General features: G+C 35.1%; 1 protein-coding gene across 2 annotated transcripts in view; it reads right to left on the bottom strand.

The window, feature by feature from the left end:
• Window positions 1–21,614, bottom strand: part of LOC128015814 (E3 ubiquitin-protein ligase RAD18) — a 42,658-nt gene that overhangs the window by 12,154 nt on the left and 8,890 nt on the right. Inside the window, exons 7-11 of one of the 2 annotated variants that reach the window (XM_052599996.1) lie at window positions 18,227–18,408; window positions 17,414–17,484; window positions 17,126–17,186; window positions 2,696–2,815; window positions 2,192–2,336 (exon numbers count right to left, since the gene is read on the bottom strand). In XM_052599996.1, the coding sequence (XP_052455956.1) occupies window positions 2,192–2,336; window positions 2,696–2,815; window positions 17,126–17,186; window positions 17,414–17,484; window positions 18,227–18,408 (579 nt within the window). The remainder of the gene's footprint in view (window positions 1–2,191; window positions 2,337–2,695; window positions 2,816–17,125; window positions 17,187–17,413; window positions 17,485–18,226; window positions 18,409–21,614) is intronic. The other variant, XM_052599997.1, reaches the window with a different exon arrangement.

The raw sequence follows: 21,614 nt of genomic DNA, 5'->3' as shown, positions 1-21,614 counted from the left end.
TTGAGAAACAGTTAGATCCGTGCGTAAGGTCTTGAAGAGACATCAACCTAAATAAACCTGCTGCTGTCTGTTATTAATGTTTATTTATACATTGAAGACTAACCAGTGTTATTTTAAAGTTAAATAGATTATTCAGTTACTGTGGTGTTTCTGTACCAGAATATGGTAGGTTATACCTACATGAAAAACTTAAAGCACAGTTAATTTTAGTTGTATCTTGTTATTGTATTTGTTTGTGCCATTGCTTATCATTAATCAATTCTTATTTCATTACTGTGTACTTGTCTTTTTTTAGTTAAAATAAAATCAATTCAGAGTTTGAAATCAAAGTTCTTTCTAAGTATCTTACTCACAATATACATATGAATCAGCATTATAAATTGTAAGATACAAATACACTGGGTGACAAAACATTTAGATTGGATGACTGTAGTTTAAAAATATGTCTAAAAAATGATACCCTAACTCCCCCCCTCAAATTCAATTCTGAAATATGCCAAAGCTAGTCTCAAAAATGCATCACCATGACAAATTTATAACTGGACAAACACAGTGATTACATTAAAGTTTCATAGGGCAAGTAGTCCTTATTTTCAGTAATTTATGATTTCATCCCCTGTATATTTAATGCATTTGATACATACAGTATATGTATTTTATGGTATAGTACTTTATTATGCTAATTTTATTTTGAGTGCAAATTATCTTTGTTTCCGAAAAGAAAAAAAAATCTACATATGAAGCTTAAAAAAAATAAATAATAAAAATCAAAGATAATGCAATGAATCCCAACAATAAAAAGAAAATGATTCTGAATAGATCCTAATGTGAAAAGCAACAAGGAGCTCTCAATCACCTACTGTAAATATCAATGTATCTGAAAGCCTGCAAGATAATGAAATATTCTCCAAATCTCTTTCCTCAGTGACTGACAGGTTCCTTTCTGCCAAAGTTAACATCCCACACCTTGACTTAAACTATCAGGATGACTGCAGAGCAAAACACCTGTCAATATTGCTTTAAAAACAGCAGGAAATTGGCTCATCTGCTTTGAGAGAGGAAGTGAGCCAATGAAAAACTGTACCAGAGAGTTAGGAACAGAGCATGGAGAAGGCACTGGTAATGATTTACAATGTTTCCACACCTGAACATGTTCTCAATCGCAGGTTTCCATCAACAGTGATATTTAATTCTAGAGATGGATGTACTGTATGCAGTATTTGAAGTGGACTAGAATAGGAATACTACCCTCAGGTTAGGATTTGAAAGCATTTTTGGTCAAAATGGTATATATTTCATAACATAATATAAGACAAATCAAAGCAAGTCCAAGGATCTATTCAATGTTCTGTGACTCAATTAAATACTTGTTATCAAGACCACTTTTAGATGCATGCCTAATAAATTTGAAGTATTACAAAAAGAAAAATGAAAAGACAGCACCTTGCAAGCATCTTGACTAAGAAACAAATAATTCTTAAATTAAGCTTCTCAGACTGAACTTGCCCTGAATAAGAAATACTGAAGACTGTCTATGCTGACAGATCTTTCCCAAGAAATCTCTCCACGTGAAAATTAATTAGCAAACACATGATTTAAAAAGTGCAGGCATTTACGCAATACTTTGCTTGCAAACACTATGTGTGTTCAAAGACAGGCCAGATATATATATCTATCTCTCTCTCTGCTGGTCCTAGATACAGATTTAGACATCAGGGACTGTGATCTTGTCAAATAGTTTTGCTCATAAATATTTTAATAAAAGCAATAAAGCACTCTATGCCATGCTGTATTCAGGTAAAGGATATTGGTTGACAAAAAGAACAGCAATTTGGCATTATTTCCCTTATGCTTAAAGGTATAGTTCACCCAAAATGAAAATTATTTCATAATTTACTGACCATCATGTAATTTTAAAACATGAAACAATACACATAACAAATGCATTGTGAGAAGTGTCTAAATGTTATTTTGTGCCCATACAAATGTCAATTGTCACTAAAACTATTTAGGTATCCTTCAAAATATCTTCTTTTGTGTTCTGCAGGAGAAAGAATGTCATACTGGTTTGTAATAATATGAGGGGGAGTAACTGAATTTTCAGTTTGGGGGAACTCTCTCTTCAAGTATTGACCACCTAAAATTATTCCAAATACAGGGGTAGAAATGGTTTGCTTTCTAAAAGAAGTACCTGCGGTCTGACACTTCACTGATTGTAGGGCTAGATGATCTTGATGGTAGCTCAATTACCCCCTCCATCTCTTCACTCTTTACTTTCAGCATTGTAGAAACAAGAGGCTGGCGAGAGCTCTGAATGCTGCTTGGTGCACCTGTTACTTTAAAAGACAGAGGAAGAAAAAATTAAGACTGTGCCATCTTCTGCAGAAGCAAACATTTTCAGCATAGTGTCAACATAATTGTAATTTATCATGAAGACTCTTGGAGATTACAGGACATTCTACGACCTAATTAAATATCAGTTATTCAAATTTGTGATTATATGCAATTTTATTAAGCAGTTAACTACAAATCAAGCTAAAGTGACCTATACAACCTGCCTACATTTAACAAATGTGAGATTTTCTAAATAGTTAATTGCTGACTCTCAGTTAAACTGTCAATCAGTCAATATTAACCAATGTTCAAACAAAGACATATAAAGAAATATGTAACGTCTTTAAGTGCACAATAGGACCTTTGGAGTCTGTTTCCTCTGTAGACTTCTCTTCTTGTTTGCTCGGTGTTCTCTTGGAAGTCTCCAGACGACCTCTGACCTGGGCAATCAAACGGGAAAATTCGCTACTGTGCTGCTTCCCTAAGTAAAGGAATCAAAAGGCAGAAAAATAAAGTGCTTAGTACTAATTTCAACTTACTTTATATAAAGAAATTAAGAAGTAAATACTGAAGCTTGAAAAATGGGCATTCTATACAAGACCTGAATGCCTCCAGGAAAGTTTCAGGAGGTGGAGCATATTATTCAATTTTGATGAAAGATTAATTAATTCCCACCATTTTGCAATAATGTGCACTAATGAATTAGGAACGTGCATTGTTAAGTAAATATGGTCAATTAGGATTTCATGCTAACTTTTCTTCATTATGACTTTTTAACCTTTAAAAAAATGCCAAAACCAACATTATACAATAGTCATGCCTGGACAATAAATGATTACATAATGTCAAAATACATTAATAAAGTAAAAAAAAAAAAAGCCATAAAAGAAAAATCTGAATGTATCTTGTACCGCAAATGATTATATTTCAATCTTAGCTTTCTCTTTAAACCGAGAATGAATCCTGCAATGGAAAATAAGAATGACTCTGAAAGCACTGGCATTACAAGGCAGGCCATGTAGTGGTGAAAAACAACAAAAGCAGATGAAAGGTCATACGGCCTGCTTTTAAAATTACATCAGCCGTCAACTGAAGTGACGAAGAACTGCAGGAGAAAAAATACAGAGATATCCAGCACAGCTCACCATCACTTACACACTGCTTTTAAATGTCCTTAGAACCTGTCATTCATCGATGTCTGTTTGCATGTGTAAAATCCTATCAAATCTTTGTTTTTAGCCTAGTAAGCAGGTACACCAATAATTAAATGGAAGTAATGCTAACAAGAAAACATAACAATTTTCACAAAACATTCATCGTTCATATTTTCAACATTGAGCAAATTGGTCCAGCATGGTCCTGTTATTCTTAAGGCCAATTTTTTTGCCAATAAAATGGCACACTTAGCAACATTACTCATATAGTGTTATCTTAACTCAACCACACTGTTGTTTCTCACAAAAAACATTAGAAATGTACATGGTGTGCATTAGTCATTACCTTTATGGCAAGTTAGCCTGATATCTCTTACTTTATACTACAACAGCTGAAAGTACATTTTGGCAATTCCATTAGAAAGCCTATTTAGTGTCATTTTTCACAAACCACTGCTGGCTAATCGCAGAATTGCTAAATAGGAAACTTTATCTCAGGAATTATGACTTGTTCACTGTCTGACAAATTACCGCCTTTTTATGTGGGCAACATTTTTGAAACAACTAAAAAAAAAACACAACAACATTAAATTCCCCAGAGGACCTCCATTATTTATTCATAAAAAAAATGTGTAAAGAAAAAATCCTCACGTGAATAATTTATGAACTAGAATGCTTAAAAAAATGTAACAAGACAAAATCAATTCCATTTTTGCAATTTGTCGTCTTTTAATTTTGTCATTTTTAAAAGCATGTTTTAAATTGTTTGAATATCCTTTATTTTCATTATATTAGGTGCACATGCACAGTATGCTGTACCATGCAGTGTTGATTACCTTCTGTTTCACGTGTGCAATGCAATTTCTTTTGTGGAACTGATACAAGTATCTATCCATCAAAACTGCAGTATCGATAAAAACGGTTTTAAGTTAGCCCAAGCCATGCCACCCACCCACCAGCTGTATGTGATCTGCGTCTTGCACAAGTCATTCTGATGCTGAAGACACTTGGTAAACAATGAAATCAGACCTTTCTTCCAGAGCCAATACAATTATAAATGTATCAAACATGATACAAGTTCTTGAATTTATTTGTTCTTGCTATAAGCAAAAGAAGCTGTGAAGCTGCTAGGATAATAACTAAAAAGCCCTGGAGTAGTGGTTTACGGATAGCTAACACAGCTAACTCTCATAATGCTACAATGCTTTAAACTAGATGAACACAGAGGATGATTGGGAATGCTAATGCTGGGGGAAGTTGTGGTCTATTGGTAAGGGAGTTTAACTCGTAACCCTAAGGACGTGGCTTTGAGTCTCGGGCCGGCAATACCACGACTGAGATGCCCCTGACCAAGGCACCAAACCCTCAACTGCTCCCCAAGCGGCGCAGCATAAACGGCTGCCCACTGCTCCAGATGTGTGTTCACTGCTGTTTGTGCACTTTGGATGGTTTAAATGTAGAGAAGTAAAGTCAATTCACTTTAACACATGGCTTTCTCCTGCTATTTTATATCTCTGGGGATGCAACAAACTAAAATATAATTTGTATTTTTTTTCTTGCAGATTTTGTATTTAACAGGTGTTCCTATATGGCGACAGTCTACATTAAAATATGAGCATGTGACAGAACAAAAAGAACATTACAGGAATCTTGAAAACATTACTAAGAAGTCGGTGGTGAAGTGTTACAAGACTTCAGTGTCTAAATATACAGTTTCTTTCTCAAGTTATATTGCGTCATGCTCAGGAATCTTGGGATAGAAATCTGAGGCTTCAGAGTTATTTACTGAAGACAAAAGCAGGACCAAATCTGATAATGGCCAGTTACCCAACAGGCTTTTGAGCTTTGCATCCTTGTGTATATATACAAACACATAACAAAAAAAAAAAAAAAAAAGACGGACTACAGATGTAATGACTTGCAGAACACACAACTATAAACAATATTATAGTGTACAATATAATCTAAGACTCCGAAACAAAATCATCCAACAAAATAATCATTTACACGCAACACATACGTGCCAAAATTATACACGCATGTACAAGAAAACAGTTTAATGCTCTGTTCATTTTCATTTTTCATTTTTGACAGACAGAGATGGTTGGGTTTAAATTGGTAAAATAAAGGTAAAACGCTATATATATATATATATATATATATATATATATACACACTCTCAAAATTAAAATTAAAATTCCCAGGGAAACACCAAAATGTATAGCCTGAATGCATCATTGTAAGTCGCTTTGGATAAAAGTGTCTGCCAAATGTATACATGTAAATGTAAAAATACATTAAATATAGGAAATACATACTTTAAATATTTTTAAATGATATTCTGTTTATAGAATTATAGCACTATGGCCTAAAAGTGAGACTTTTGTTTCATTATTTAGGATGGACCCGTGTCATTTCCCCATTCATCGGACACTCCATGAAGCTGGTGAATCATCAAGCCCTTTTGATGATTAATCAAGAGTTTATCTCGGCATGCTGCTATTTATAGATCTCCTCCGTGCTGCACATCAATATTTCAACATCCTGTCTCCGACATCACAGTCTGGCTGCTCTTATCACACATTGGCTTTCATCTTTTGCTGCTAGATCAATTTTATATGACAAATATGGGCCATGTTTTCTCACTTGGTAAAAATGACACCAATCCACCTTAAATGGCTTTGTTTCTAATGTTGGCCTCTGGGAGGAGGTTGTTAGGATAAGTGAGTTTTATTATAGCAGAGACGCCACTAGGACTAGCAGCTGTAACCTGTTCATGTCAAATAGAAACATGGTTTGAGCACAAGGAACAAAACCTTAAGTGTTGAAGTTAACAGAGCATAACGTTTGGACCTGTAAGGATAAACATCCACAATCAGAAACAATTAAAGGGCATTCAGCTTACTTGGGGAACATCTTCATCTTCAGTTTTTTAGGTTTATGTTAAAGGAGCAGTTCAATCAAAAATAACAGTTCTATTATCATTTCTCACTCCCATGTCTGTGGAACACAAAAGTAGAATTGTACTGGTTGCTTCTCCATTATTATTCCCATCTCACTGAGGCTTTCAAGCTTAAAAAAAAAGACAAAAATACCATAACAATGTCACATAATGGTCCATAAGACTATAAGTCTTCTGAAGTCATATGATCGCTTTGTGTGAGAAATAAGATGTTTTCAACAATAATAATCTCCTCCACCAACACAAATTAAAATTACTTTAATTTTATTCCATTAAAACACCACAAAACACAAACTGACTTACAACCATGTTCATTTGTGTAATCAGCTGATTCCCTTAAAGCCCTTTGGGCAGTCCATCAAACAGGGCACAGTATTTTTAAAGCTTGGAGCCCATTGTCTGATTTTTTTGGTCTAAGCGTTCTGAGCCAGGTCACTAAGGCAGAATGGAACATTTGATGAGGTAGGATCGATCTTGAGACCCTGTTGGTATTGTCGTATTGATCACCACCTTCCCCTCCAACCCCTCGAGGGATCTTTCTCCATTCCTCTCTCACTCCCTCACTACCACACACACACACACACACACACACACACACACACACACACACACACACACACACACACACACACACACACACTTAGCTGCTTAGTGAACTTGGAGTCACAAAAGGCAAAGGTTTCTGGAAAACATTTGGCTGAGAAATATCTAAATGGTCAGGAAAGAAATTTCAAAGTGAAAGCATGCAGCTCCATTCAAGACCTAGCAAAATCTGTATTCAGTTTAGAAATCTCTGCACCACAGTTCTGCATAGAGTCCAAACCACACCCGAACAAGATCTGATATATGAGGTGGAAACGAAAATTACAGATGATACATGGATTTGTTTTTTGTTTTATGATTACGATCATAGCTGTACCTTCAATCTTAAAGCCATTTTTGCCCAGCAACTCCCTTTAGCATAGCTACACCACTTCTTTAATGTAATTTTAAAAATATATATATTTGTTTTGTTTTTTTCACTAAAAACTAGTTACAACATATAACAGAAACTAACATGGTACATATTTTAAAGCAGGGCTATTCAATTGGCGGCCCACCAATCATCTTCATCCGGCCCGGGGGAAGAGTCGCACACATGCCTCGTATTGTTTTTGCTGCAATTAGTTTGTCAACAAGGTGGCAACACTGGCCTGGGCTGTTGTTTCACAGCCGAAAAAGAAAAGGAAGACACTCGTCCGACAAGCAGTCATGTGAGGGGATTATGAGATATCCACAACTTTAAACGAGTATAATTAGCGTGCTATTGGTCATGTCTTCTAGCGAGAAATAGCAGATACTGGACAAAGTTGACTGGAGTTTGAAAGGCTGCACGTTCCATTTTCCACATACGCTGCTGAGCTGCTTCAGTTATGTTGAGTAAATACGGTCTTAAATGATTCCTAAATGACTGTAAAATATTGGGAGAAAAGCGAATGTGTGCATCAGATCCGCATCAGGTTTTAAAGTGATAGCGCTGCTTTTAAAGTGAAACATCATGAAGTCTGTCATTGATGTAAATCAAAGAACAAAAGAAAAAGGAGAAATCCCTCCACTGCTCCACTGCTCATATTCTAATTAACTTATGTAATTTTTATTTTTTATTTATTCAAACTTTTAGTTTGAATAAAGGTTAATCTATATTCATTTTGTAGTTTATACATATACAATTTATAGTTTATTTGAAGACTGTTTTAAGTTTTCAGAGCCTATTAAGTGTTAAAAATAATGGGTTTTAATTATATTGTAATGTTGAAATGCTATAATTATTGGCTAAACTTGAGGGAAAATAGAGATAGAATTTAATAGAGATATCAGTAATATAACTGGTACCAATGATACTGGCATTCATTAACAGTAGGCTACTTAGTAAAAAGATGCCATTAAACCTTATTTAAAATATACCATCTTTGTTATTTCTTCATAAATGTAGAGGTTCAATGTGCGATTATGATAACATAAATATATGCATATGTAAATAATCACAATAAATTACAGAAAAAATGTGTATTGTAATTGATTAGTTATTTTTTTTAAATCGATTGATAGCACTAATGTTAACCTTTCAAAGATGTTATTGTTGGTATATTTTTATTTTCCAAAAAAAAAAAAAAAGACATTGGGATGATCGTCCCTACCAGGCCCCCTTAAAATTCAATAGTCTGGCCCTCAAGTTAAACTAATTGAATAGCCCTGTTTTAAAAAGACTGATTAGTAGATAAATACAGGGGTTAAAGCAGAAAAAAATCCTGAGCCTGAACTTTTTTCGGGGGGGTATGGGGGGTGTTTGGAGAGAAACTCCAAAGAAAGACTTCCTTCAAATATTGACGATAATAACACAAATACAGCACCATTTATTTAAAAGTACTATGTCAAATAAAGTGTTATCTTATAAACAATAACAAGTGCTTAAAGTGCTTAAATAATTAAGTGCTCAAAGTGCTCAAGAACTGAACTGCTAAACTGAAGATTAGAAGTGAAATCCAGGCTATTATCACTTTTTTTCTGGGATGTAACTCGCATGTTGATTTGAAACCAACAGGCTAGTTAACGCTTTTTTTTTTTTTGTCTTCTGCCAGTTTTATACACAGGGTGACCAGTGGCTGCGAAATTCTGAATGACAAATCATGTTCTGGTATAAATGTGCACAAACATATTTTTTAATCGCAGACATGGTCAGTCATAGACAATGGTGTGTCAGCTAATAGTTGCTGCCGGCTAGAGACTTGCACCCCCGCGGGGCCCAGCGCCACCGATTGCGGCGCGGGACAATAATTGATGGGTGAATGCGGATGCGGGCGGCAAGATATTATTGTGTACGGGTTGCGGGAAAATAAAATTATTTGCGGGACTCCCTCAAAGTGGAAATATCTAACAAAATAAAATAACTAGAAACAAATAGACCTTTATTTATAATAAAATAAAATAGACTTTGCGGAATGGGAGGATGCGGATGGTACCATAGACACACTGTTAGCAATTGATGTAATTTTTACAATAAATTTTACAACAACGCACTGTATTCATGTTTTTGTTGTAAATGCAAGTGCATTATGGGAAATTAACGGACAGTCCTGTAAAATTATTGTAACTACACTGTAGAAGCATTTTTTTTACAGCAACCGCATAGCATTGTGGGATCGCTGCTGTTTGAATTTTGAAATTACGCGGCCAACGGACGGTACTTTTTGGAAGAAAGAACATGTCTCAGGTATGTAACATAAAATTTGTTTTATAAGTCTTTATATATTAATACTGGTGATCTGAGTGAGTGCTGATTGTTTCATTTGGTATAATTCAGTGGAATAGGGTGAAGTTAGTTAAAATCGCGTCTTCATACTCGATCCAGATTTACATCGCAAGAACTTTACCCAGAAACTATGGACTTTGAGCTGGAACTCGGTGTGCTTCCACCGCAGCTACCATGATCTAAATAAAGTTCTGGGTAAAAAAAATGCCCCTCAGAAAGTCCCTGCTCGCGAGGTACTTGTTCAAAGGTAACGTTACTGAACTTTCGGGAGTGGCAATGCAGCATTGTAGTTTCAACCACCATTTCTTTTGATAATTTTTAAAATATTACTGACATCGTGTCATGAAAGGTATAACGTTAGTGTTTTAACTATTTCAGGCGAGAATGTAGTTGTTTAAAACTCAAATATGCGGTTTATTTATAAAGACTGCGTCTATTAAAAAATGTGTTTCGCTGATGTCGGAGACGGTCAACTCCACGCGATCAGCGGGAGCTCAGGGATCATTAATCCGTCGGGAGCACTCTCAACTCGGGTAGACATCTGACATTTGTCGCTGGCTGTGATGTCTCTTTAGTGGTAAAGCATAAAATATAATTCGTTTTGGGTGAACCGAACAGGTAATCTTTGGTCTTTATTCAGTTAATCTTTTAATATGTTAAAATGAAAATAGGAGACAATAGGCTACTGTTTGGTATAATATTTTGTTTTATATAATGAAGGCCTAACGTTACACATTTCCCTGAACTTTATTTCTGCGGCTATTAATATGTTTAACGAATGAAAATGAGAACGAAAGGAGGCAGTGGTGTTTGATATCATATTTCGTCTTATTGAAATGAGGGGGGGTCGGTGGAAACGCGTCATAACTGTACCACGGTCATGAACGGTCAAGGCAGAAGGAAAAGACTGAGCGGGAACAGCTGTAGACCGTCCGCAGGATCAGCTGCACACTGGCGGCTAGATGGAACATATGTTTGCTTGCTTTAAGCCCTGTTAATAATTGTCATATGGTTATATGTCAAAGAAGAAAGGAAAGGCTGTAATTCAACATAATCCTATTGCATCCTTAAAATGCCTAGTCTAAATTAGGAAAAACCATACCATAACTTATTCTCCCACCTGATAAAATTGGTACTTTTGCCCATCCTGCCAATACTGCCACTCATGCGTGTGTAGTGAAGGGTTCTAGTGCTCTTTTAGTTATCATATTGTGTATGCATTTCAGGAGAGGCACTAAGTGCAGACAAATGGATGATGTCTTTGGAAGGGACAACTGTGATGGGGCCCCACAACAACCTTCTGAATGGAGTGCAGCGACCTTCACTGTCTACATGTTTAACTAACAGTATCCTAAAGAGGCCTCAAACACTAAAGGTATGTTTAAACTGTTTGCACACTTATAAAGAAAATAGACTCTACGATATACTCTATGCATTGATGTCAAAAGACAGGTTTCCATCCAATTCCTTTGCACCTTTTAAGCGCATTCGTAGAAATTTGGCAAAGAAACCCTATAACTGGAGAGCATTTCCATCAGCTCTGTTATGTAAATTAGAAATGGACAGGAGAGTAGTCATGAAACGCTGTGGGATCAAAACTTAAGGGGCAACTTAAAACAGCCGATAGAGTTGCAACAAATGTGCATTTATGTTGCATTTATTAGCAAGTCAATCCACATAAAAAGTTTTATTCACATTAGAATATTTTGTGAATTTGAACCGTTTCCATTCAGGATTTTTTTGTTTGTTTTCAAAATGTTAAAATGTGCATTAAAAAGCTGGATGGAGACAAAGCTATTGCTATTAAGTGTCTAACATAGAGTTGGTATTGCCCTGCAAGACATTTATGTAAACACAGAGAAGTCTGACAGACAGCAGTTTAACATTACAATTTTCATTAAGTCAATTTTGGGGGTTAAAGTCATTAGATGTGATTTTACTTTTTCCTTTCTCTTTGGAGTGTTACAAGCTCTTGGTGAATGAAGAAGATCTGTATAGGGTGGCCATATGCGCCGTTCATACGGGACACGTCCCCGCCAGGATTTTAATATTGCCTAAAACATCCAGGTCGATCGAGAGCTAAAGAGAGCAGAACAGACAGCTCCTTAAGCTTTTGAAATTGCTCTCATGTGTTTGTTCGTTCGTTTAAATTGAAGCGTCACTCTTAAACGCTGTTTCTTTAAAAAGGGAAACTACTTTGTTTGGCCTTCCAAAAGAGAACACGACTAGAAATCATGTTTATATCACATTTATAATGGGTTTGACATTATAATGAAATAAACATTATAATTAAATGTTTGTCTCGTTGCTTCGGCCGGACAGGGCACAGTATGTTAAGTGGCATAACATTTCAGTCACATGATAGATAGATTGGATAGCTGGTCAATCAGAGCACACTTTGCTTTTCAGAACGATGAACTTTGTAAAAATCAACACGTTTCAGAAGGCGAGGAGAGGAGTACCTGTAGAGGAGAAACAATAATGTGTTTTTTTAACCTTAAACCGCTTAAACATTTCATTACACCAAATACACAAAATAATGTTCTTTTTAGCAACGTCATATGACCCATTTTGCAGACACTTTTGTCCAAAGCGACATTCAATTTACAGTGCATACAGTGACATTATATATTTAAGAAAAACAATGTAAAAGCCAATGTAATTCTAAATGTTATGTTGTTAAATGTGTTGATGTTAAATAAATACATCAACGTCATTTTTTTTCTACAAGCAAGTTTACTTTTTATGTTTTTTTTTTTTACACAGTATTTATCATTACCTGATATGAAAACTTGTTTTTACTCTCTCTGTTTTCAGAGCTTTTTGTGGAATCAATTCCAAGATGTCAGCGAAGCAGAGAAGAGACGGAGGATCAACGCACCTGTCTGCACCCTATTAAGAAGACTCCTGGGTTTTGAGTTGATGGGCTAGTATTGATGCCCACCCACACCCCACAGCTTCCCCAGTTCAAGACTGGTTGGGACCTTTTGTTATTTATTACCATGTTCCCCCTGATGATAGACTGTCTGGAAGTGAGCTAGATTCTTCAGTGAAACTGTAATTTTGTTTGTATGAAAAAAAAAGATAAAATACATTTGTAATATGTGATGTTGCATAGTGTGTTAATAATAAAAAATAATAAAAAGTTGCCATTGTTTTGGTTTTAATTTTGGAAGATGGAAAATTGCAGTATTTTATTATATTTAGAAATTACAATATTGTAATTGTCTCCTGTAAAATTACAAGAAATTCCTGGCAACTGAGTTGCAGTAAATATACAGTAAATTTAAATAAATTACAGCATTTTACTGTAATAATGCTACTTTAATCACAGTAGCACTGCTGTAAAAATACAGGACTCTATTGTATTAAAAAAACAATATATTACCTGTATATTACTTGCTGTAAATTCACGGCAATTAGTTGCCAGGAATTTCCTGTAAAATTACAATAAATTTTTAACAGTGCAGCTACGTGTAATTCGATTCCAAAATAGCATATATTTAAGGGTCAAGTTGGATGGATTAGAAGCACGCAGACCGGATGATGTCCTCCAGTGGTGGAAAAGACGAATTTCCAAGATTAAGCAAACACGCCATGTACTTTGCATTCCAGCTAGCGGAGGGCTTTCAGTATTTGCGGTCGCATACTGGAGCAGAGACGGATTAAACTGAAGCTCTCAACAGTCAACGACATGATATTCCTGCATGGGCACAAGTAGTCCTACAGTTTTTTTTTTTTTTTTTTTTTTTTTGTAAATTCAGTTTATTTTTATTTATTTATTTAGCTAAATATTTAAAATTGGTCTATTTTGTTATTGAGGAATAAGGATATTTTTGTTTGCGCAGGCCCCATAAGATACTTTTCCTTTGAACATGAAATAAATTCAGGTCTATTATTTTTATATAATTTATTAGGCTATATAGCCTAATTATTATAGGTATATATTTTTTACATTTCTTACTTTTTTACTGTATTTCTATGTACTAATTGTTCTTTGTTCATGTTCATACTTTTAATGAAACGCGAATAAAACTAAACATTTGTTTATTTTCCGTTTATTTTTTTAATTTATATTCAACAGTGTATGCAATGTATTAAAAAAAAAAGAAAAATTGCTATACGTTTACCCGCGGGATTTTGCGGCGGGAGCGGGAGAACGTCGTGGTTAGTTTGAGTGCACCGGCAGCGGCTCTTTTGAGCTCGTCACTATTTCTAACCATGACTAACGACTTTGTACCATTCCAGGCAAGTCACGCCAAACTTTCTGTGCGCAAGGAAATTTAGCTAGATTATTAATTTTATTGCAACGTTAGTGTCCTAAAATGTCATTTTCAACATGTACCACTTGCATAAACACTGCATCCGTAAGGGCTGTCACTGTTGTTTCGCGTGCTGTGACGTCAAAACCCAGAGTACATCGATCTAGTACGAGTTCACGGATGGGAAGTCACAGATTTGACTGCCGTTCCAGTGCACTTTCCCGGGTTTAAGGTTGGAAAAACATGGGTTACGGGTTGCCTGGAACGCAACATAAATCATAGCGAGCAAGCACTTTCTTACCGCTGCCGGCATACAGAAGCTTCCTCGAACAAATAATGCAAAAACAAGCCCAGGGCTCTCTGTTTCTTGCACCAACTGCCAAAAAGCGCCATTTATTTTTGAGTCCTTTATCTATGGCTAGAAGTCTAGGACAGCATCCTCAGGTTTCATAAACTTGCGCTCCATTTTTTTTTTCTCCGACAACGCTAACGTGATATTGACTTATGGGCGTCAATCATACAAGGACACGCCCTTCTCTGCTTCTGATAGGCTTGCAACGTTAGTTAAAGCTGCGTTCCTCTCATATGATTGGTAGAATAAATACATTGGCTCGAAAATATTAAACTGCATGCGCAGGCTCTCAAATATTAATTTTTTTTTTCCTCATGGCCACACGCCGGAGATCCGGCACGGTGCCGGAATACTTTAAGCCCTGTAAATATTCCAGATGATTTTATGAGACACTAATAGCTGGATTTTCTTTCAATTCTGACTTTTTAGATAATTTAAAGAATGAAAAGGACAATATAACCATTGCTTAAATAAGAAATACAAATTTGCCATTTATTTTCCAGACCAGAATGACTGGATAGGCCCATCACACTGAAGCGGAGTCCAGAATAAAAAAAATAAGTAAGAGTTTGAGACTCAGAACTGGACTATGTCTAAGACAGACTGCTTTCTCATCTCAAAGACTTACTGCACACTGTCCACATTAAGTGATATAAAGAGCCTGTTGTGACATCACTCAAACATCAGTGCAAGGACAGCACTTCCCCTAACAACCCACTACATTAAGAGTAAATCACTCGCATATGCAACTAAATCTTTTCTCTGGGCAACTAAATGATGTCTAATATAAGCCAATGGCTAATAAATTCTCAGATTTTACTCGCCAGTGTGTGAGTTGGATGCTAAGTAGATGTTTAGCACAGATATATTTTCACAAGCGAAAACTCTGACTGAGTGCTTCAGGTTCATTCCCAATCAAGGGATCTGTGATAATTTTTAGTTCATCGCAATGGATGCGCAGGGCACCTGGCAGTTGACGTACCGTAAACTCTAGTGTGAAGGCGCATGACAAACCGTCGCTTTCTCTCGCTATGTCGCTATGTCATTTGTGTGGAAGTATTTCGAAATCTGTGTGCAGGATACGGGTAGCCGATCAGCACTGCAAACCGTGAAGAGATGTTCAGATCAACTTCTCACATGTTGGATGAGAAACGAAATGGACTAAACTGTGACAAAGTTACAGAGGTTTTTTTTTTTTTTTTTTTTTGTAAAGTAGAACTTGCATACACGTTTGAAAAGCCAGAGGTAAACGTCAGTTCTGTATAGGATGATTCTTTTTATTGTACCTTAAAATTATATCGACTGAATTTGATTTTAAAATCACCTGCTGTAGCACAATGAAAAAGTGTTTCATTCAACCAATTAAAATTTTTTAGGGTAATGATTCACATTTATATTTGTTTACTTGAGACAATAAGTTATTTATTTTTCATTGGCTCAAGTAAAAAAATATAGATGTGAATCATTACCCTATTTTTTTTTTTTTTATTGGATGAATGAAACACTTTGCATCTTTGTTTTATTCGCACCAACATTATTTGATTTTTACATTTTGGAATAATCTATTTATATAGCATACTTTTATTTAGTCTCACTGGTAAAGACCTTTTTTTTTTTTAAACCAAATTAAAAACTAAAACAAATACTGAATGCTGATTAAGAAACATCTTATTGAATGTGTGTTGATTGTGTTGTTTGGATTGTAGAACTATGCATTGTAGAACTTTAATTCCACATGGTTACAGTTAATCTTTTAATTTAAGGCCAGTTCTAGTTTCAACCCAATTCAAATACAAAAGCTAAATGCTGATGTCTGTAACATTATGTTCGTATTGAATGTAGGCTACTTACTTTACAGTAAGTACTGTTAATTTCAGATGGTTACGGTTATTGTTTTCAATAGCCAAAAGCCAGTTTGGCCTATTAAATACCAAATAAACATCTTGTTTATGCACACCTTCCTTTTTTCTTGTTTGCTGGTTAAAAATCGGCCGTGAAAAATCATGATCGTGCATCCCTACTAAATAGCTATTTTACCAATCTTTTTTGTTAATAATTATGTAGGAAAAGTAATAGATTCATGTATGGCAAGAGTGCACCTCAAAAACCTACATCATAACATGAGTTCTGACCTTTGTCAAAAAAAGTCTTCTTTGTTGCCTTTTTCTCTATCACACTTTAGAAATCATCAGAAATTATACATCACTTGAAAAGTTAAAATCTCAAAATTCATCCTTTGAAACCCATTTTAAAATCAAACATTGCATTCCCATGAAAATGGTAGATCAAAATATTTTCAGTCATAAATTAACAAATTTGGATCATGCACTTTCAAGTCTATGTTCAAACATGTGAGTGACAGTTAAGAGGTTAAATAATACTTGATTATCATATTATAATGCTTTACTGACTGATGTTAAGAGTGTACTTCTACAAACAAATACAAGTCTGAGAATAAATTAAGAAATTTACTAGCCAATGGCAATTCAATTGCCTAGGTGTCCGTAGAAGGTTGTCTAAACCAGTGATCGTCAAATCTGGATTGTGAGATTCACTTTCCTGCAGAGTTTAGCTCCAACTCTAATCAAACAAACCTACTCGTGATTTTCTAATGATCCTGAAGACATTGATTAGCAAACTCAGGTGTGTTTGATTAGGGTTAGAGCCAAACTCTGCAGGAAAGTGGTTCTCGCAGCCATATTTGAGGATCACTGCTTTAAACTGACAAGAGCAATTCTTTATTCATATCAGTTTTATAAAGCCAGGACTCACGGTACTTTGAGTGTAACTCCTCAATTTCTTCAGCTTTCTGATTCTTCGTAGTGACGATTAACTGTCAGACACAAAACATGAAAACAGAATAAATCTAAATGCTGGAGTTGCTTCCACATAAATACACTTTTAAAAGCTCAACCATCACAACAATTTATTTAATAAATAAAAATAAAATACAACAGATACATACATATAGAAATCCATATGATGTTATATACACATTTATATATATATATATATATATATCTTTTTATTATAGAAATAAGAATCCATAGTAGCACATACAGGTTTTCGTTTATTCGCCAATTGATTCTTCAGCCTCTCGTTGTCTTCAACTTCTTTGGCAATTTCTCCAGCTGTTAGAAAAAGCAAAATCATTAACTATAAAATACAACTACCTTTTCTGAAGATAACAACATGTAAATATATACAAATACATACAAATCCCACCCCAATACCTACAGTACCTATTTGGTTTTCTTGAATCTATTAAAGTACACAAAGGGATGATCATTCTCATATCATTCTGTGTAACATGACCGTTAGGTTTTACACAATCTTGTGGCATATAAGTCAGTTTGAGTTCTATAATTTATCAATTCTATCTGCCATTGTATATGACAAATCAGAACCCCACAGGTAGTGAGATAAAAATAAAAATAAAAAAAAACAATCCACACTCAAGCCCAGCTCTTAAACAGAAACCATGGTAACGCCAGGTGAATGAAAGAAAAATCCCGGCAAACCTGCAAACCTTTGACACCTCAATGAAGCGAGATAAACTTGAGGGATGAAAGTACTGTATTTTTTCACCAGCCCTGTAATTTTTCCCCCACAGGGTAACTAACTCCAGCACATAATTTACATTCCACCACCTACAATCACTGGAAAGAGCAAAACAGTGTTCAGTTAAACTCTTTCACCAGCAATACAGGCTGGGCAGAAACACAGGCTAATTTATGTCATTCATCATCATGTTAGAAACACACGTTTACATGAAACCTTAAACAAGTTTTTCATTGCCTATAAGGCAATGTCTTCCAATTCAGCAAATATGTATTCATTTGTTCATTCAGTTATTGATCTCTGACTTTATACCTGATTTGGGCTTGAGTGCATCACACTGTGCATTATAAATCTGGGTGAATTCTTGGTGGCGTCGCACTAGCTGTTCTCTGCTGCCTTGAGCGGACAAGTGGCATTCTTTAAGCATCTTCTTGAGCTTTGGAACAGAAATCAAAGTGTACAAGAGCTTGGGCATCGCCTTTCGCCTTCCACCACTAAAACACAAACACATAAGCAAGTCACAGAGTCACTAAAAATATATATATTTTTTAAATACAATTAATACAATACAGAAAAAAGTACATTGTCATTCAAAACTAATTTACAAAAACAATTCCTGAAATTATTCAGCCTTTGTATAAAGTATTTTAGCAGCAATTTTAGATTTGGATTTATTTCACAATAAGTTTGCACTTCATATCGATAAATAGAGAAAAGTAGCTACCTACCATGCAGCCCTCAGCAGTGTGAGTTTACTATATGTGACACTTAAAGAGTTAGTTCACCCAAAAATGTAAATTGTGTCATTAATGACTCACCCTCATGTCGTTCCAAACCCGTAAGACCTCCGTTTATCTTCAGGACACAGTTTAAATATATTTTAAACATGTCCAGAAAGGTAATAAAAACATCATCAAAATAGTCCATGTGACATCAGAGGGTCAGTTAGAATTTGTTGAAGCATCGGAAATACATTTTGGTCCAAAAATAACAAACATTATGACTTTATTCAGCATTGTCTTCTCTTCCAGGTCTGTTGTGAGTGCGTTCACAACACTGTAGTGAGGCAGTTGACGTACGACGCTGCTGACGTGTTATCTTTGTTATTCGGCGCACCAGAAAACACGGAAGACAATGCTGAATAAAGTCATCATTTATTTATTTTTTGGACAAAAATTTATTTTCGATGCTTCAACAAATTCTAACTGACCCTCTGATGTCACATGGATTACCATATTTTCCTGACTATAAATCGCACTTTTTTTCATAGTTTGGCTGGTCCTGCGACTTACAGTCAGGTGTGACTTATTTATCAAAATTAATTTGACATGAACCAAGAGAAAAGAACCAAAATAAAACATTACATATAAAACATAACAAAACATAGAGCACCCTCTCGCGGCTGTAGACGGTAATGTTTTCTCTTCATTCTTGGTTCTAAATAAATGCGACTTATAGTCCAGTGCGACTTTTATGTTTTTTTCCTCGTTATGACGTTTTTTGGACTGATACGACTTATACTTAGGTGCAACTTATAGTCCGAAAAATACAGTACTTTGATGATGTTTTTATTACCTTTCTGGACATGGAAAGTATACCATACATACATTTTCAATGGAGGGACAGAAAGCTCTTGGACTAAATCTAAAATATATCTTAAACTGTGTTCCGAAGATGAACGGAGGTCTTATGGGTTTGAAAGACATGAGGGTGAGCTATTAATGACATAATTTTTATTTTTGGGTGAACTTACCCCTTAATGTCTCTTCAAAATTTGGATTTATCATAAACATTAAGCTGAATTAGGATTTCAAATAAGGTTTCAATTGATGTATGGTTTGTTATGATAGGATGATATTTGGCGGAGATACAACTATTGAAAATGTGGAATCTGAGGGTGCAAAAAAAAAAAAATCCAAATACTGAGGAAAATCACCTTTAAAGTTGTCCAAATGAAGTTCTTAGCAATGCATATTACTAATAAAAAATTAAAGATTTGAATGATTTATGGTAGGAAATAAAAATAAAAAAATCTTCATGGAACATGAAATCCTAATGATTTTTGGCATAAAAGAAAAATCTATAATTTTGACCCCTACAATGTTTTTTTCTTTTTTTTTTGGGGGGGGGGGGGGGGTTATGGGGGTACCCCAGCGACTTAGGACTGGTTTTGTGGTCCAGGGTGACATATAGCATTAGTTATTGTAATTGCTTCAAGCATGGGCCGTGTAAATTATACAGCTACAAGGTTGCCAACTTTAGCTGTCCAAAGAGTCAAACTGCGACCCTTTCCATCTAAACTAGTTATCTCTTAAGCCTGTGTTTTGGTTGCACTTCAGCCACATCCAATTGTATGTAAAGTCATTCATTAAAAAAGATGAATATTTCCAATAATGTTTTGAGTTACTGAATTATTGAGTTACCCTCTCAGATGACATAATTTTTTTAGAATTCAGTATGTACATCGTACATTTCAATGTGTACAACAAACCACATTCTCGGATTAATGCGCAAAGAGCTGAAGTAGAGTACAACCAAAACAAGATGCATGCGGTTTTCATTTTTAATAGAGGGCCAAAAGTTACATAATGTATGTTCAATAATATTCACTATCAATTCTTCTACCAATTAATATAGTACAATAGCCTAACTGTGCATTTTTGCCCATTATTCAATATGGTGCAGTATCATGCTAACTATATATGAAGTCATAACTTCATAGTTTTACTGTGTAGTTTGGGCAACTGTTGTGGTGGAAAGTAACTCATATCTCTGGCTAACTGAAACAAATCCTCTCCTCAAGGATTTGCAGGCATTTGGCTTAAACCATTTTGACCTTGATGCCAACAAACTTTCCAGTTCCACCATCTGAAAAAGAAATCCTCCAAAACAAAATGCCACCGTGGCAGAGTAGGTGTTACCTGCCTGGTACTGAGTAGTATTTTTCGCCAACCACAGCACTTTGGTTTCAGGCCAAAGAACTTTAACTCTTGTAAAGGCCAAAAAGAATTACTACCAAAATGGTTAAGGTTTTGTCCTATGGCTTTTACATGATTTAATGCCAGCCTTTCTCAGAAAAAGCATTCTCCTAGACACTGACACTGTCACTGGTTTCTTGGTCCCTTCATGGCATGATCCTGATTGTTGGCCGTATTGCCATTTACTTGTGTGATCTTTAGGGGATCACATCATAAATAATTGTATCTTTCCCTGATATTCTTCATGAAATATATCACAAAAACAATTAAAAAAAGAAGTGGCATGCTTATGAAACAGTTTTATCGGCATGATGTGTAATATTCTTTATCAAATTGCTATTGTATACTTTTACACTTCCTTTCTTGATACACTGATTTATAAGATCGCATTACTCATGAATCTGAATATGACCAATGCAGCATTATTTCTTAGTTTTCAAGTATACTGGATACAACAGCCTTCAATAGCCTTAAATAGCTGTGGTGATAAGAGGCAGTTTATCAAAAAATGAAAATCATAATTCCAAACCTTTAAACTTCCTTTTTCTGTGGATTTCAAAAGAAAAAGTCTTAGTGTTTTTTTGTCCAATGTAGTTCGCCACCTAATGTTCTTCAAAATCTCTTCTTTTGTGTTCCACAGAAAAAGTGATAAAGGTTTGATTTAAATTATTAAATTAAAAAATTAAAAAAACATCTAATATTACATATAAGGTATAAGTATC

This window comes from Carassius gibelio, chromosome A6 (assembly GCF_023724105.1).
Source record: "Carassius gibelio isolate Cgi1373 ecotype wild population from Czech Republic chromosome A6, carGib1.2-hapl.c, whole genome shotgun sequence".
NCBI lineage: Eukaryota > Metazoa > Chordata > Actinopteri > Cypriniformes > Cyprinidae > Carassius > Carassius gibelio.
This window is presented reverse-complemented; position numbering and strand designations above follow the sequence as displayed.